The sequence below is a fragment of the Betta splendens genome, chromosome 13, assembly GCF_900634795.4.
Source record: "Betta splendens chromosome 13, fBetSpl5.4, whole genome shotgun sequence".
In the NCBI taxonomy this organism is placed as follows: domain Eukaryota; kingdom Metazoa; phylum Chordata; class Actinopteri; order Anabantiformes; family Osphronemidae; genus Betta; species Betta splendens.
Window position 1 is genome coordinate 961,594 of NC_040893.2, and position 18,174 is coordinate 979,767.

Below are 18,174 nucleotides of genomic sequence, written 5' to 3' on the forward strand. Positions count from 1 at the left end.
CACCTGGCTGCTATGTCTGCTCTTTTGCTCCAGGTGATGTACTAGATTTTTGCTCTGCTTTGTTTAGTTCTCTTTTGTGCTGTCGAGTTCTGTAAGCCTTGTATTGCCCTGTGTTAGCCACGTTCATTGTAGCCATGTTTCATGTTGTAGTCATGCTCACATTCAGCCAGGTATTCTCAGCTGTGTCTTTTGCTTTTGTGTGCATTTTTAAGTGAACTGGGTTTCCCTGTTCGAGTGTTTCCCTCCTAGTGCTTGGTTTACTGTGTGTTTGGTTCAGTAGTCTTCATTTGTGATCAGAGGTTTTTTGCATTTCAGTCATTTCCAGATCTCTTTGGGTCCTTAAAAATTCCAAGACTCTTCCATTTTGGTAGCAGATTGTAACATAAACTTAAATAAGACAGTAGAGACTTATGTAATTACTAAGATGTATTTACACTAAAATGTAAAGCTTTACATAACTTTATTTATTTGTTTATATTTGTAGAAATCTTTCTTACATCTCAAAATTTAAAACAGCCAGCCATGCACTAAATTAGGTTTCGTATGGACACACATTACAATCTACAGTGTAAGCATAAAAATGTTATATTCTGAAAAGCTAAATGTTTTTACTTTTACTCTGCAGACTAATAGAGTACCATTGTTTATTATTCAACTACTTAAAGGGATAGTTCACTGCTAAAAAGCAAGTTGTTATCAAAATTGGACATTTTATTCCCCAAAATGTGCAAAAATGTTTCATGGAAAACTTAACAAATTTTCAATAGAGGTTGACTAAAACAATGTTGGGTAGTATTTAGGAATGAAGGGACACTCTGTATCCTCCATATTATCTATGCAGAGAAATTATCATTCATTCCTCCTCCAACACACCCTGGTGGATTATTTGCTATGGGCTCACAGACTACAACTAGTGCTGCCTGGTTTCCTCTGTACCTGCCCCAGCAACAGTCGGGCTGAGAGGGGGTGGAGCCAGGTTGCTGGAGCGAAACTGCTCAGTCCGCCATTATTTTCCTCACATACGCGTATAGCACTAATATTCAACGGCTGAAGGTTCCGCTGTAGATTATTTAGGAGACAGCGAGTACTTGCACAGTCTGATATTCTTGGTTAGTTGTATCAGCAGAGTTCAGCGCCGACAAGTTACGTCGTATGGAGGAGTACGAAGCTCCCCTGCAACAGACAGCCCAGAGCCAGATGCGTCATGTCTCTGCGCTGAAAGAAGCACAATTGAATCTAACAGACAAACGTTCAGGCATTGCTTTACATTTTTAACAAAAGGTTACATTTGAATATGTGTTTGAATAAAGACATCTTTGTAAGTTGTTTAGCAGTTTTTTATTTTGAATCAAAGCTTGTTAGAAAGTCACAGATTCCTCATTTAACCAAAACCCTCTTCTTTTCTTCATCTACTGTTAGTGGCTGGAAAAACAAGACAGTTGTCCCTTCTAAGAGTTTCCGTGACGATACGTGACTGGTTGATGTTGCCTACAAAAAGGTTGAAATGAATTATTGAATTAGTATTAGAGTTGCTGCCAGCCAAGCTAATGCACAGCCTAACATTAGCAATGTAAGCTAGCACTACTACAGTCCACAACACAGCTCATAACTGTACTCAAACTTTACAGTGCAAACTGAAACAATAAACGGTTGAATATATTACTACTTCAGTGCTCATTCCACCATTCTATCCCGGCTGTTTTTCTGGTTTGTCCTTAGCATCCTGAAGCTAGTTTGGACTGCTAGACTAGACTTCTATCCTGAAGCTAGTTTCCAGCTTCTCTGAACATATGTAATCCAAAACTGATCACAGTATATACAAACAGTGAGCAGTAGAATCTGTAACTTCATCGAAGAGGAACCGGCAGTGGTAAATTCACTGCAGCACATGGATATTCAGCTGTCCTTCTGTTGGCACAGTGACACGATGCCTTTTGCACAACCTTTGGCTCTGCCTATTGACAGCTCTGGGCTCTCTGCTGCGGGCGCTGGTTTCTTAAGGGTCGCCTTGTCCTCCAAGTGGCATAACGTATTGGCTCTGTCCTTGGCTCATATACTGTAACTAACCCCGAACATCAGACTGTGCTAAAGTACTCACTGTCTTCTAAATAATCTACAACAGGACCTCCGGCCATTAACTATTAGTGCTGTACACGTATACGAGGAAAAGCAATGGCAGACTGAGCAGTTGCGCTCCACCAGGGTGACTCTGCCCCCCTATCAGCCCAACAGTTGCTGGGTTGAGTACATGCCACGACAAACCATCTGGCTAGGCGTCTTATGGGAGGATTAAATGATAACATCTCTGCATAGAAATTATGGAGCAATCTGAGTGTCCCTTCACTCTTAAATATTACCCTAGGTAGTTTTGGTCAACCCCCATTAAAAATCGGTGAAGTTTTCCTATAACATTGATGGTCTATGTCCAGAGAAAGCAGAAAAAAGTGGCAGCATTATGTGTTGTCTCTGAAAATGGTCATATCCTACAACACCCAGAGAACATTGCGCTCTGATGAATCTCTTGACGTGCAGCAATTGGACCTACCTGATTCACCGACTGCAGAGTGTCAGGCTGGGGCAGGTGTCGGACCCACATGCACGGCGCAGAGACACAGATGTGATTAAGTGCAGGTTTATTCGGTGATTCAGAGTCAGACGGTCCAGGTCATACACAGTTCGTTCCAGTAGACAATACACAAAGGAGCAGGCAATCTCAGAATCAAGGTCCAGGCAGGGTTCGGTACACGAGCAGACTTGGCAACAGTACAGACAAGGATCAGGCAAAAACTCACGGTCAGGTTATCAGGCACAGGTCTTTCACAGGTTGCGGGATCAACAGGGTTCAGGCAAGAATCAATGGTCGAGGCGGTCACGGTCAAAACACGAATGGCTACTATAGAATGCTGGAAAGAGTACATGAACTAACAATCTGGCGACTGGTGTAGGTGAGAGGTGGAGGTTAAGTACAGGTGCTGATTACTAATTAGCAACAGGTGTGGATGATGAGAACCGGAGCGTGACAGGAAGTTAACAAAATAAAACAGGATGTGACATGTAACATGAATCATGACAGTACCCCCCCCCCCTATGGCGTCTTCCACGGCGCCAATGAGCCCCTCCCCCCTCCGCCCAGGGCGGGTGGAGGGAGGAAACAGGAGGAGGGCTCGAATCTCCCCCCCTCGCCCGGGTGATGAAGCAGGGTGGGTGGAGGGAGGACATCAGGAGGAGGGTCCAGCGCCGGAATCCTCCTCGTCTGCAGAGCCGTGGCTGTGTTGCCCCATCCCGTCCGGGGACGGGGCCTCAGGATGTGCTGCGTGAAAGTCCCTAATGAGGGACTTGTCCAGTATGTCCCGGGCCGGCACCCAAGAGCGTTCGTCCGGCCCGTAGCCCTCCCAGTCGACCAGATACTGGAAGCCCCGCCCCCGACGTCTGCAGTCGCGGAGGTCCCGAACCGTGTAGACAGGCCCTCCGTCCACGATCCGAGGAGGAGGAGGCGGTTGATGAGGAGGAACCATGGGGCACGATCTGTAGGGCTTGAGGCGGCTGATGTGGAAGGTGGGGTGGATCTTCATTGTCCTGGGCAATGAGAGCCTCACAGAGACAGGATTAATAATTTGTGATATCGTATATGGACCAATGAATTTCGGAGTCAACTTACGGGTCTGGGCCTGCAACCTGAGGTCCCTGGTGGATAACCAGACCTGATCGCCCACCTTGTATTCTGGACCCGGTGTCCGCTTACGGTCGGCCGCCCGCTTGTACTGGTCCCGTGCCCGCAACATGGTGCGCCGTGCCTGCAACCATGTGCGACGGCAACGCTGGACCAGGGCGTGCGCCGACGGGACGTGGACCTCGTGCTCCGAAGCCGGAAATAATGGCGGCTGGAACCCATAGGCGCACTGAAACGGGGTCAGTCCGGTGGAGGCGCAGGGCAGCGTGTTGTGGGCGAACTCCACCCACACGAGTTTGCTGGCCCATGACCCCGGGTTTCTGGAGGCGAGGAGCCGCAATCCTACCTCCAACTGCTGATTGGCCCGTTCGGCCTGTCCATTGGACTCGGGGTGGTACCCTGACGATAAGCTAACTTCAGCCCCTAGGAGAGAACAGAACTCTCGCCAAAATCGCGAGACGAACTGGGGCCCTCGGTCCGACACAATGTCTGAAGGGAAGCCGTGGAGTTTGAAAACATGCTCGAGCATGGCTTGGGCCGTAGCCTTGGCTGACGGCAACTTGGGTAGGGAAATAAAGTGGGCTAACCTGGAGAAGCGGTCTACCACCGTCATGACGACTGTCTTCCCCTGGGAGGGTGGTAGGCCGGTGACGAAATCCAGGGCTAGGTGTGACCAGGGGCGGTGCGGTACCGGCAGAGGACGCAGCAGACCGGCCGGTCGCTGATTCGACGCCTTGCCCATGGCACACGTGGGGCATGCGTGCGACGTATTCCTGGACGTCCTTCTTCACCGTCGGCCACCAGAACCTTTCCCCCAGCCTAAACAGAGTGCCAGCCACCCCGGGGTGTCCACTTACTAGTGAGGCGTGAGCCCACTGGATGACCTCTCCCCTGAGGTCGGGTGGCACGAACAGCCGGTTGGGCGGAACGCCGCGTGGGGCTGGACGGTCGCGGTTGGCCTCCCGTACCCGACGCTCCACCGACCAGGTGACTGCCCCCACCAGGCATCCGGGCGGTAGGATGGACTCTGGTTCTGCTGGTTCCTGCTGCGCGTCATGCAGACGAGACAGAACGTCAGGTTTCACATTCTTGGATCCAGGACGATACGACAAGTGAAAATTGAAACGACTGAAAAACAGTGCCCATCGGGCCTGGCGTGAATTCAGCCGCTTCGCCGTTCTCAGGTATTCAAGGTTCTTATGATCCGTATATACTAGGAAGGGCTGGTCTGCCCCCTCCAGCCAGTGTCTCCACTCCTCTAGGGATACCTTTACCGCGAGCAGTTCTCGGTCCCCGATGTCGTAATTCCGCTCCGCGGGAGATAGCTTGCGGGACATGAAGGCACATGGGTGGATCCTACCGTCCGTGGGATCCCTCTGGGACAGCACGGCCCCGACTCCGGAGTTGGACGCGTCGACCTCCACCACGAACTGCCGCTGTGGGTCGGGCAGCCGTAGCACGGGTGCCGTGACAAAACTGCGTTTCAGACGTTGAAACGCCTCCTCTGCCTCGCCTGTCCACTGAAAAGCAGTCTTACATGAGGTTAGTGCGTGCAGTGGAGCGGCAATACTGCTGAACCTTCTGATGAACTTTCTATAAAAGTTGGCAAATCCTAGGAAGCGCTGCACCTCCCTCCTGCTCTGTGGGACCGGCCACTCCTGAACTGCCTGGGTCTTGGCTGGGTCCATTTCGATCTTGTCCCTGCTGACGATAAATCCTAAAAACGAGACCTGGTCTGCATGGAACTCACACTTTTCTGCCTTAACATATAACCGGTGTTCAAGTAATTTCCTGAGGACCTGGCGGACATGAGCAATGTGCTCCTCCTCGGAGCGGGAAAAGACCAGGATATCATCAAGGTATACAAAGACAAAGTCATTTATCATGGGGCCGAGTACCTCGTTTACAAACGCCTGGAAGACCGCTGGCGCGTTGGTCAGACCAAAGGGCATGACGAGGTACTCATAGTGTCCATTTGGGGTATTGAAGGCCGTCTTCCATTCGTCCCCCTCTCGGATCCGAACCAGGTGGTAGGCGTTACGGAGGTCCAGCTTGGTAAAGTGAGTAGCTCCTGCTAGCAACTCGAACGCGGAGGATAATAAGGGAAGAGGGTAGGAGTCTCTGACAGTGATGTCATTGAGACCCCGGTAATCAATGCAGGGCCGCAGGGAACCGTCCTTCTTCCCCACAAAGAAGAACCCTGCGCCTGCAGGAGAGGATGAGGGACGAATGATACCTGAGGCCAGCGCGGAGTCCAGATATTCCTTCATAGCCCGGGTTTCCTTGGGAGAAAGCTGATACAACCTCCCCTTGGGAGGCGTGGTCCCTGGGCGCAGGTTGATCGCGCAGTCATTTTTTCGGTGGGGCGGAAGAGAGGTCGCACGGACCTTGCTAAACACAGCGCGAAGGTCGTGGTAGCAATCGGGAACTCCCGTCAGATCGGCCTGCTCGATCTCCTCACCGGTTGTCGCCGTTGCCCCTGCAGGTGCCTGTTGGGAGACTGCGGGCTGAAAGCAAGTGTTCATACAGTCTGAGTCCCATCGGCTCACCTCCCCCTTGCGCCAATCCAGTGTGGGGTTGTGTAGCCTCAACCACGTGTGGCCCAGTACCACCGGGTGGTAGCATGACTCCACGACTAAAAACGTGATCTTCTCGGTGTGAGTGTCAGAAAAGGTCATTATTACCGGTTCAGTTCGATGAGTAACTCTCCAGAGCCGTCGTCCGTCCAGCGCGGCCGTCTCCACGGGAGAAGCCAAGGGGATGGCCGCGATGCCCAGTCGCTCCACAAGTCCGGCGTCCATCAGACTGGCATCAGCTCCGGAGTCAATGAGGACCGCCTGCTGGACGGATCGGGTACTGGAGACTAGTGTTACCGTTGGTAATGACCGAGCGGAGGCGCTACCTAAAATTGTTCGGCTCACCGCTACCCTCCGTGCTAGCGATGAGCCATGTCTTTTAGTGGACAGCGCAGGGCAAGGTGCCCGGCCTGACCGCAATACAAACACAGTCCATGGGAGCGTCGACGCCGCTTCTCCTCTTCTGTCAGCCGTGCGCGGCCGATCTGCATCGGTTCCTCTGGCTGCGGTCCCACCTCCGGGTTCCGAGGAACGGACTGACCGCCAGGCTCACGTTGCCCCCTCCTGGGACTCGTGGTGCGAAGTCGACGGTTCTCCCGCAGGCTTTCCTCTCGGTGGTGCTCCCGTTCGTTGCTCCCCAGCCTGCGGTCAATTTGTATCGCCAGGGCGATCAGAGCGTCCAAACTGCTGGGCAAATCCCTCGCTGCCAAGCAGTCCTTGACTCGCCGAGAGAGTCCGCGGATAAATACATCACCCAGTGCGGTGGCGTCCCAGCCGGCTTCTGCGGCTAGCGTGCGGAACTCGATTGCGTACTTCGCCGTCGGTCTGCCGCCCTGTCGAATATTAACCAGCCGCTGAGCCGCTTCGCGTCCCGGGGTGACTTCCTGGAAGATCTGTTTCAATGCGGTGGCGAAGGCGGCGAAGGTGCACACGCAGGAAGAGCCGTTTTGCCACTCCGCTGTCGCCCACGCTTCCGCGTCCCCCGTCAGATGCGAAATAGCGTATGCCACCCGAGCGCGCTCCGATGGAAACGCGGGTGAATGCAGTTCAAAATGAATCTCACACTGTGTGAGAAATGCTCGACAGTCTCCTGACTCACCAGAGAACCGTAGCGGGGCGCCTAGCCTGGCGTCTGGAGCGACGGCCATGGGAACCGCTGCTGCCAGGGGCGCAGCCGCGGCAGTGGCGCCCGGCGTCGGTCTCGTCTCTCCCGTCGAGCTCTGAGTCAGGCGATTCATTGCCTCAGTTAATCCTGCCACCGCCGTCTCCTGTCGCAAAACACACTCGGCCAATCTCTGGAGAGCGGCGTTGGTTTTCTCCTCCTGCTCTGCTGCTCGCTGCTCCTGAGCCATGAGCTGAGCACGGAGGTTCTCTGCACCGGCGGAGTCCATTTCTGGCCAGATTGTTCTGTCAGGCTGGGGCAGGTGTCGGACCCACATGCACGGCGCAGAGACACAGATGTGATTAAGTGCAGGTTTATTCGGTGATTCAGAGTCAGACGGTCCAGGTCATACACAGTTCGTTCCAGTAGACAATACACAAAGGAGCAGGCAATCTCAGAATCAAGGTCCAGGCAGGGTTCGGTACACGAGCAGACTTGGCAACAGTACAGACAAGGATCAGGCAAAAACTCACGGTCAGGTTATCAGGCACAGGTCTTTCACAGGTTGCGGGATCAACAGGGTTCAGGCAAGAATCAATGGTCGAGGCGGTCACGGTCAAAACACGAATGGCTACTATAGAATGCTGGAAAGAGTACATGAACTAACAATCTGGCGACTGGTGTAGGTGAGAGGTGGAGGTTAAGTACAGGTGCTGATTACTAATTAGCAACAGGTGTGGATGATGAGAACCGGAGCGTGACAGGAAGTTAACAAAATAAAACAGGATGTGACATGTAACATGAATCATGACACGGAGAGTGTTACTCCTCCATTTTAGAGGACTACAGAATGTTCAGAAATTGCTTTACATTTTTAACAAAAGCTTATATTTTAACAGTGTGTTTGAATAAAGCCATTGCTTCTAAGTCATTTAGCCGCCTATTATTTTGGACCAAAGCAGACAGTTGTTAGTAAGCCACAGTTTCTTTTTTTTAGCCAAAACCCTCTTCTTTTCTTTATCTGCTGTTAGTGGCTGGTAAAAGAGATAAGATAAGACTTTATTAATCCGATGGTGGGGAAATTCTTTTGTTTTACAGCTGCAAAGAGACATAGAAGACATCAGACAAAGCAGGAAAGAATAGACAGCAGTATTGACCGTATAAGAAAAAATAAAATGAAAACTTTAAATAAAATCTGAAAACTAAAGTAAACATAGCATGGCATATTAATGGGTGGCAGATGGATGTTACATAAGGTTTTTTGCACATCTTCACTTACTCAGTGTGAAATCAGGGATATTGCGCACTGATATTGATATGATTATTTTAATGATGTGGATGATATTGTGACTCTCATGATATTAATGAATGAGTACACCATGTAGGTACATGTGTGTCACTGCAGTGATATGTTGTAAAGTCTTATGGCTGTGGGTGTAACAGCCTGTGCTGAAGGAGTTGTTCAGTCTCTACAGTGTGGTGCAGGGGGTGGGAGGGGTTATCCATGATGGATGTTACTTTGACCAACATCCTTCTGTTTGCCACCTCCTTGATGGACTCCAGTGTGCAGCCCAGGACAGCTTAACCAGCTTGTTGAGTTTCTTCCTTTCTCTGCCTGTGCTGCCTCCCGCCCAGCACACAACTCCATACAGGACTACTGAGGCCACCACAGTGTCATAAAAAGTCCTTTAGCAGATGTCTGCCCACACCAAAGGACCTCAGTCTCCTCAGCAGGTGGAGGTGATTCTGGCCCTTTCGTGTACAGTGTGTCTGTGTTTTTTGACTAGTCAAGACAGTTGTTACGATACGCGGCCGGCCGATATTACCTACAAACTAATGAAATTAATTATTGAATTAGTAGAGTTGCTGCGAGCCAAACTAATGCACAAGCTAACATTAACAACTCCTATCCGCTACTCCCATCAGTCCAAAACACGACAAGCAGCAACTTGTAACTGTACTCAAGCTTAGTTTCAATATATTACAGTTTTTCTCAGTCGCTTTAGTACAATTCTCAGTTCAGAATGAAATTCTCAAAACTATTTGTTCAATCTTCACATCATGATGTCACGTGTGCACATCATATAAGCAGTTTCTCACTACTTTGAACTAGTTGCTACGTACAATTCCCAGCTCTTTGCTACATTATCAATTGTTTATGTCATGTTGATCAAAATGTATTATATAGTTCACTGTGCAATAGTCTTACTTCTCAAAACATCAAGTCAGTAGTTCATTGTATAAGTCTATAAATACAAAATAGTTGACCAAGTTGTCATAATGTGACAAACATTTCTATACATCTCCATTATGTTTTTTTCTAAATCTGTCCTGATTTGGTAAATTGCTCTCAGGTGACTTGACTTTCTGTCTGACAATGGTGTGCTTACTCATATTCCCATAATTGGTCCATACAACACTTACTAGAAACTTTCTACAGAGATCTCAACCCTGAAGAAGAGAGGGGTCAGAGTGGAGATCACCTGCCAAAGTATGTGATAGTTTGGGACAATGTGAGTTTTCATCACTCAAACATCATCAGGCATCAGGATGGAAAGTTATGATCACCAGCCACATAAACAAATGACCCTCCTGGCTGCCACTGTCCAGTCTCTTGCAATCAAACAAAAAGGTGTAACTTACATTTTACAGTAATTTTCATCCAAACTTTAGCCATCGTTTATGTCAGAACCTCCCTCCAATGTACACAGTTATATTGACAACATGACTAAGTAATTTGACTGTCTTGTTCGTAGACAATGACACAAGGACTTGATATTCTGACGCCACTGACACGTTCAATGACATAAAAACTTGAAGGATGAAAGATGAACTAAAGATTTTGAGCAAGTTACAGGCTTTTGCAAGAAATCCACAGTGTTTTGCTGTTTGTACAAATTGTTTTGAGAAATGCACACACATATTTGCAAACTTCAATTCTGATCTGAGAATTGTACTAAAGCGACTGAGAAAAACTGTAACAGCGATTGAGATGAAGGACCTATGGTGCCGCTCCATCCTACACTGTGGGTGGATCAGTCTGCCACTGAAGGAGCTGCTCAGAGCTCCCACAGTCTGGTGCAATGGATAAGAGCAATTGTCTATGATGAATGTCAGAATTGCCAAAATCCTCCTCTTATTCACCTCCTCCGCAGAGTCCAGTGGACAGCCCAGAACAGAGCTGGCCTTGCTCCACAGTATATTTAGTTTATTTAGTCTTTTCCCGGCCTTGGTCTGCTGGATGCTGGCCTTTGGCTGCTGGATGCTGGCTCCCGGCTCTCTGCTGCGGGCTGTCGGATCACAGTTTCTGGCTCCTTGCAGACAGCCTCTACTTGACTTGTCTGTGCTTTACTCTGGCTCATACAAGTAACCACAAATATCAGACTGTGCTAACACTGTAAAACTTGCTGTATTCTAAATAATGCAGAGTGGGACCTCCGGCCATTGAATGTTAATGCTGTTGGAGGATAAACAATGGTGGAGAGAGCAGTGGAGCCTTGGCAGGCTGGCTCCGCCTCCCTCTCAGTCTTGGGGCAGGTACAGGGATATCCAGGAAGCACTAGTTGTAGTCTGTGTGTTCATAGTACTTACAGTACTTACATAAAAGCAGCGTGGTTCTGGGTTAACACTCTGGTCATTGTTAATTAACATCTGTCAATGAAGAAAAACCCACAATGGTCATGGCAATAACTCGTAATTGACAAAAGTAATAATAAATCATAATTTACTAAAAATAATCAAATGAAAATCAGACTTTGCTTCTGAATTGTGGCTCATTGGTGGAACACTCAGGTGGAAATGGTGAGTGCAAAATAAGCAGTGTGAAATTTGTTTTAATAAAACAGAAGTCTAAGAAATTCAAATTGCATACAATAATGTATGCTTTATAAATTATTGTATATGGTTTTGTAGGACCACATACTCTCTTCAGTTGTGTGAAAATTTTCCTTTCAAAACTGTTGTTTTGTGGTGCCTCTGCTAAAAAGGTCATTTATAGCATAGGTAAACCTAATCTGACAGCCATGACCAAGACTGCAACTAAAATGAAAGTTTAAGAAATTTTTGGCACCCCAGAAATATTTTCAGAAAATCAAGTATTTCTCAAAGTATCAATTAACACATGTTTTGCACTACTCATGTTTATTCCCTTTGTGTGTATTGGAGCAAAACAAAAAGGGGAGGAAAAAAGCAAATTTGACATAATGTCACACAAAACTGCAAATATGGGCTTGACAAAATTATTGTCACTCTTTTGAAATTGGGGATTAAAAAGGTTGTTTCAAGCATGTGATGCTCCTTTAAACTCACCTGGGGCAAGTAACAGGTGTAGGCAATATAAAAATCACACCTGGAAGCAATCAAAAAGGATACAGGTTGACTTAGTCTTTGTATTGTGTGTCTGTGCGTGCCACACTAAGCATGGATAACAGAAAAAAAGAAGAAAGCTGTCTGATGACTTGAGAACCTTATGAAGAAGCAACATTATCAAGAAGTTTGCAACCCATGGCACTGTAGCTAATCTCCCCAGGCATGGATGGAAAAGAAAAATTGAGAAGGTTGCAACGCAAGATATTCCGAATGGTGGATAAGCAGCCTCAAACAAGTTACATGAAATTCAAGCTGTCCTGCAGGCTCAGGGTTCATCAGTGTCACTATCTGTCGACATTTTAATTAAAATAAACACTATGGCAGACCCAGGAGGACCCTACTGCTGATACAGAAAACATAAAAAGCAAGACTACAGTTTGCCAAAATGTACATGCCTGGTGGACAGATGAGACCAAGATAGAGCCATTTGGTAAAGCACATCATTCTACTGTTTACTGAAAACGGAACAAGGGCTACAAAAAAAAAGAACTACAGTCAAATATGGTGGCGGTTCAAAAATGTTTTGGGGTTGTTTTGCTGCCTCTGGTACTGGGTGCCTTGACTGCATGCAAGGCATCATGAAATTTAAGGATTACCAAAGGATTTTGGGTATCAATGTAGGGCCCAATGTGAGAAAGCTGGAGCGGTTTGCAAAAGGAAGAGTGGTCCAAAATTTCGGGTGAGAGATGTAAGAAGCTTATTGATTATTATAGTAAGCAACTGATTTCAGTTATTTTTTCCAAAATGTGTGCAACCAAATATTAAGTGAAAGGTGCCAATAATTGTGTCCAGCCCATATTTGGAGTTTTGTGTGACAATATATTAGATGAGCTTTTTTCAGTATAGTGGACTGTCATCCACTGTACTGTATATGTTAACATCATGACAACCGTTTTCCACAATATTTTATCATGTCCTGATGTCAAGATTTTGACTTGGCTTCGAAAAACCCAGTAAAAATGACAATGGTCAAGTAACGTTCCTTGACAAAGACATTTTTTGCCCACTATTTTTCATTACATTGTTTTCCCACCAGGTCAAGACAGAGGAGCAAATTACAGCAGAACAAGCCTGGTATGGATCAGAGAAAGTCTGGCTAGTCCATAAAGATGGCTTCTCTTTGGGTGAGATGAAACAATCATAATTTCCGGGCTTTCCGCTTTACACAGACAGTGTAACTTGTAACTTTTAATTATACACTACAGTAAATGTTTTTTTTCCAAACAGTGCCTGTAACGCTCGTTTTAACGCTGGTTAAAAAAAAAGTATTGCTGCCAGCACATTAAAACCATCGTCTAAAGTCGTTGTCATCTTCAGTGTCAGAATTAAACGGCCTCACAATCACTTCATTACACACTGGTTCATGGACTCTTTCCTCACAGCGGTGGCAGCTGCTGTCACAGTATCGTCCATGCTCTGTTGGACAGGCCTTTTCGACTCGACTTCTTTCAAGGTGGCAATTGTTTTGGGTCCGTGTACCTTTCAGTCAGTTGATTTTTCGTTTGAAATCAAAAGTAAAAAAAAAAAAAACACAAGTCCTTTTTTCATTATTTAATTTTTAACGTGGTAATGAAAAAACAAAAAAAGCTACTTTTTTTGACATTTTGTTTCATTCACGGATGCAAATATTGAATTTTAAAAGACTATCTTAAAGCTGAAATCGTTTTAGTTTTTAGGTTTTACTGAATCACGGAGTCAGAAGTTGATCTGAGCTCACTGCCATAAGCAACTTCTAGGGTCAAATCTTTGATGTGTGACAGAGAAATATAGAGTTATATTTGGTGGAAATAAACGTGAGCCAGGAGCAAACTATGGCCCACAGCTAACACAGGGCTGCTAAAGGGGAACCGATGCAAAGCAGCAGGACCTGCTCTGACCCTCCAGTATCTGCTTAGGCCTGTGGGCTCAACAAGTGTGGAACCTCAACGATGTTTGGAGTTCACGGGGAATTGTGACACATTTTCTGAGCTGAGCGAAAATCAGAGATCTGAGAGGATCTGTGCTCATTGTTCTGTCATTTGCTTATTTTTTCTGTGCTTCGTGTCACCCCTTTCTGCAGCTAATGTGGTAAAAAAACCTGCTCAACATGTCTGGAGAATAAAGTCAGCTTGGATTTCTTTACGCTCAGCTCAGAAAATTCGTCACATTTCCCAGAGAACTCCAAACGTTGCTGAGCTTCCACACTCGTTGGGTGACACTGGAGGGTCAGAGCAGATGCTGATGTGCATCGGTTCCCCTTAACTGACCCTGTCTTGGCCGTAGGCCATAGTTTGCCCCTGCCTCACACGTTTATTTCCACCAAATATAACGTAGCTCTCCATTTCTCTGTCACACATTGAAGATTTGAACGTAGAAGAAGTTGCTAATGGCAGTGAGCTCAGAACAACTTCCAACTCTCAGAAAAACAATTTTAGCTTGTTTTAAAATACAATATTTTGATCTGTGAATGAAACGAAATATCAGAAAAAGTAGCTTTACTTGTTCTTTCATAACCACGTAAAAATGAAATAATGAAAAAAACGTCTCTTTTTTTTTTTCATTTTTTCGACTTTCGATTTCAAACGAAAAATCAATTATACGAAAGGTACACAGACCGTTTTGGCTTTTGTTGATTATTTAAGGTAGAAAGAAGAATCTACTCCGTCGGCTCTGTTCATCTGGCGTGGTGCAAACACTACCACATAGTGACAATGACTAAGGGCTCATACAACACGCAAGCCTCAATAGCTTTCAGTCGGATCTGCACGGTGTACACATCTCAGCCGGCGTCATGACGCTCGTAAGCTGGCAAAAATCCACAAATTAGCCACACCATCTTTTAAGCCACAGGGTTCAAAGTGTGTGACAAAAATAGCGGCTTGTAGTCTGGAAATTACAGTACTTGGCATTGCTGTATGCATAATTGCTAATGTGGTAATAGTGCTAATAGTAAGAAAACCCAGTTGTTATTAAATATAAAGAAATATACTATTACTACTACTACTATTACTAAAGTTATTTAACTTGACATATTGCTGAAATATATCATCTGGGCAATGGTATAGTATGACGCATATAACAATATTGGCATAAACTGGCATATATGGTTTATATATTTGCTTTCTAAATATGAGAATGGCTTAAATCTTATCTACGTAGTACTTGAGTACTAAATACTGGCTTTAGAGACTATTACTACTAGGTAACAATGTTATTTCATACCATTAGACATTAACAGAATAAGGACCATTGTTTAAGTAGGGAGAAAAGTTGTTTTGGCTCTGGCTTTATTCTTGAACAATGGATTTAAAATAATCAAGTTCAGGATAGGTATCAAGTAGGTTTTCACAGTTACTCCGCAGTTACTCTCACTCTTTCGTTTTCTTGCAGCTACTCTGGTGAGGTCAGATGCTGGATGCATGCCAGATGGCAAAGTGAAAATTAAACTTGAGAGTAATGGCGCAATACTTGATGTGGAGGAAGAGGACGTAGAAAGGGTGAGTGGAACTTAAAGTACAAGTGTGACTCTGCCTTAATGTCCTGTTCATGTTGATGCTAAATGTTTTGACTTATTTTGTTAAAGCCTAATAACTCAACCGATACTGTTTTATTCTGTTTTTGCTTTGGCCCAAATTATGACTCTGTGAGGATTGGCTGTAAGCCAAATGGAGTGTCTTGTGTGTGAGGCAACGCTTTCTTTCGGTAAAAATTGGTCATTCATGTTAATTTTGTCCTTTAAATAGAACAGTATTAGTAGTACACTTTTAGGTTAATAGATAAAAAGTAATCAAATATACTATATGAAAAAGAAGTAGACAATATGGCCTCAAAATAGTATTATATTTCAATTTGCAATAATGATATTTATGACCGTATTAACAAAAAAAACTGCAACAATATTTTATTGATGATTGCAGCTCTTCAGACAGCAGCTTTTTTAATGCAAGCAAAATGAAGGCATTTTCATCTTTCTCTTTCAGCGAAATACTGTCACTGATGACTGTAAATCACTTTATGAATAACTAAAATAACGTAACCTTTTGACCGTTCAGGAGCATGCACATAATTATCACCTCATAGAAATGTCCACCCATTTTAAGCTAGCTACTAATAAATCCTAAACTAAACAGTAACAGAACAGAGATCTTTGAGATAATAGTAGACTTCTAATCATAGTCTCATGTTTTGCGTGTTTTTCTGCTTATTAAATGTGAGTGTAAATGTTGTGTAAATACAGAACAATGAAATTTTTCACAACAGAAAATGAGTCTTGTTTTTAAACACACTATGCCTCTTCTATTGGCTTTCTACAGCCAACCTCTTTAGAGAATGCCCTGGGAAAGACTCTAAAGAGACTTATGGCAAAAACCACAAAAAAAAAGATAAATCGTCACAGTGATATGTCATAAAAGCCTTATCTGAGAATAAGTCCTGACTGAAACCTCCTTTGGAACCTCTATTGAAACAGATCTTTCAGGGGATTGTTGCCCTCTGTGAAACTCCATAATGTGACTGTGTGTGTGCGCATGTGTTTTCTACTGGGTGAATGAGAAGCACTTTCAAAGCACTATGTTGTACGTATTTGTTTTTTGCTACTTTTAAACAATACTTCATTTCTGATAAATAAGGGTTTGTTAAAGTGTCAAAAACATTCTCTCTTTCTTGTAGGCGAATCCTCCACTGTATGACCAATCAGAGGACCTGGCTTCACTGCTTTATCTTAATGAATCAAGCGTAATTCACTGCCTTAGACAGCGCTATGGAGGCAATCTCATGCATACCTATGCCGGTTCCAGCATGGTGGTCATCAACCCTCTTAGCACACCCTCGATGTACTCTGAGAAAGTAAGCGTTATAGACCTGACCCTTGACTTGACTTTGCTGTTGTAGCAGTGTGGAAATCATATCTCATGTCAGCTTCTGTGAACAATGCAAATGAAGATACTGGTATTGTGCAGGTACGGCCTCAGATTAGGCCTTATTCTGCTAAAGTTTTTTTCTCATCTTTTTTCTGCAAATGTCTCCTTTCTCCTAGGTAATGCATATGTTCAAGGGCTGCCGACGGGAGGACTCCGCTCCTCACATCTACTCTGTGGCGCAGTCTGCCTACCGAAGCCTGCTCACCACCCGACAGGATCAGTCTATCGTGCTGCTGGGGAAGTCTGGCAGCGGCAAGACCACCAACTGCCAGCACCTACTGCAGTACTTGGTGTTAATCGCAGGCAGCACTGGCAAAATCTTCTCTGGTGAGCCTTCAGATAAGAAAAATGAAGGCGACTCCAGTCATTGTAAATAGATGCATTGGACATTCATGTGAAACCTTCTTGCACATTCCTAGAAGCAACATTGTAAATCAGAGTATTAGATTGAGTCAATGATATATCTGATGTATCTGTCATGCATTTGCAATATGTTCCCCATATGAGAGTAGCTTTAATTTTATTGCCACTGTAAGTGAGTGTAGGTGAGACATCTCTCAATAGTTGCAACATCATTACCATAAACCTGGTATCAATCATCACTTAAACTATAGCGATGGTTGCTGAAGAATATTCTCAGTGAACCAGGTGTTGCTCTCTGAAGGCTGAGTCATGACAACCAGACTTATTTCTTCTAGAGTTGAAACGTGTCACTAGGGAAAAAAAACAAGTCCAGTTGCCATGACTCAACTTTGTCTAAAAAGCAACAGATGATTTCACCAAAGAAAGATAAAGGGCGGCTCACTTGACTGCAGTAATGTACAGGGGATGACTAGCAAGCAAAGCCGTAAGGTCCCTATATAAAATCAAATATAAAATGCGTGGGATGTTTTTTTTTTTCGTTTTTTCTGACAGCTGAAAAGTGGCAGGCGGTTTACACCATACTGGAAGCTTTTGGGAACAGTTCCACTGCCATGAATTCCAACGCTAGCCACTTCTCTCATGTAGTGTCCCTTGACTTTGATCAGACTGGACTGGTGGCCTCCGCCTCAATCCAGGTAACAAACATATTTAAATATTTAACTTACAGAACATTTACATCGTTGTCTAACGATTGCCATTACTTCACAATGACTTTATACAGTTGGGGAATCTACAGTATCAGCTGAAGTATTTGTGTTTTAGACAATGCTGCTAAACAAAATGAGAGTGAGCCGGCGACCTGAGGCAGAGTCCACCTTCAATGTTTTCTACTACTTAATGGCTGGGGCCGACAGCAACCTGAGGTGACATTTTTAGACATTTTATTTTAATGGTTTGATCACTAAAACACAGCTTTTAAAAATAATTTGGATAGTTTGAATTGTTGTCTTGTTTGATTGTAAAAATGTATCTTATTCACATTAATCAGACACATCCATATACTATCCTCACGTTACTGCCATTCCCTTAATAATACAAATCAACTTCAAAATCAAATCAAAATCTTCTTTAACACTATTTATTTTCCTGTGTATAGTCATAGTCTTCCTTGAGTATAGTCTGCCTGTCCTAGTTTTG

General features: G+C 45.0%; 1 protein-coding gene across 9 annotated transcripts in view; it reads left to right on the top strand.

The window, feature by feature from the left end:
- The window catches only part of myo18ab (myosin XVIIIA b), a 102,284-nt gene that overhangs the window by 16,379 nt on the left and 67,731 nt on the right, over window positions 1-18,174 (top strand). For 7 of the 9 annotated variants that reach the window (XR_008696518.1, XM_055514219.1, XM_055514217.1 and 4 more), the window contains 6 exons: window positions 12,753-12,840; window positions 15,086-15,192; window positions 16,364-16,540; window positions 16,731-16,941; window positions 17,530-17,672; window positions 17,800-17,900. Coding sequence is in view for 8 of the 9 variants with exons in the window: in XM_055514219.1 (XP_055370194.1) it covers window positions 12,753-12,840; window positions 15,086-15,192; window positions 16,364-16,540; window positions 16,731-16,941; window positions 17,530-17,672; window positions 17,800-17,900 (827 nt within the window). In the remaining variant the exon portion in view is untranslated. Of the gene's footprint in view, window positions 1-12,752; window positions 12,841-14,214; window positions 15,193-16,363; window positions 16,541-16,730; window positions 16,942-17,529; window positions 17,673-17,799; window positions 17,901-18,174 lie in introns of those variants that run through there. The other 2 variants (XM_055514220.1, XM_055514221.1) reach the window with 2 other exon arrangements.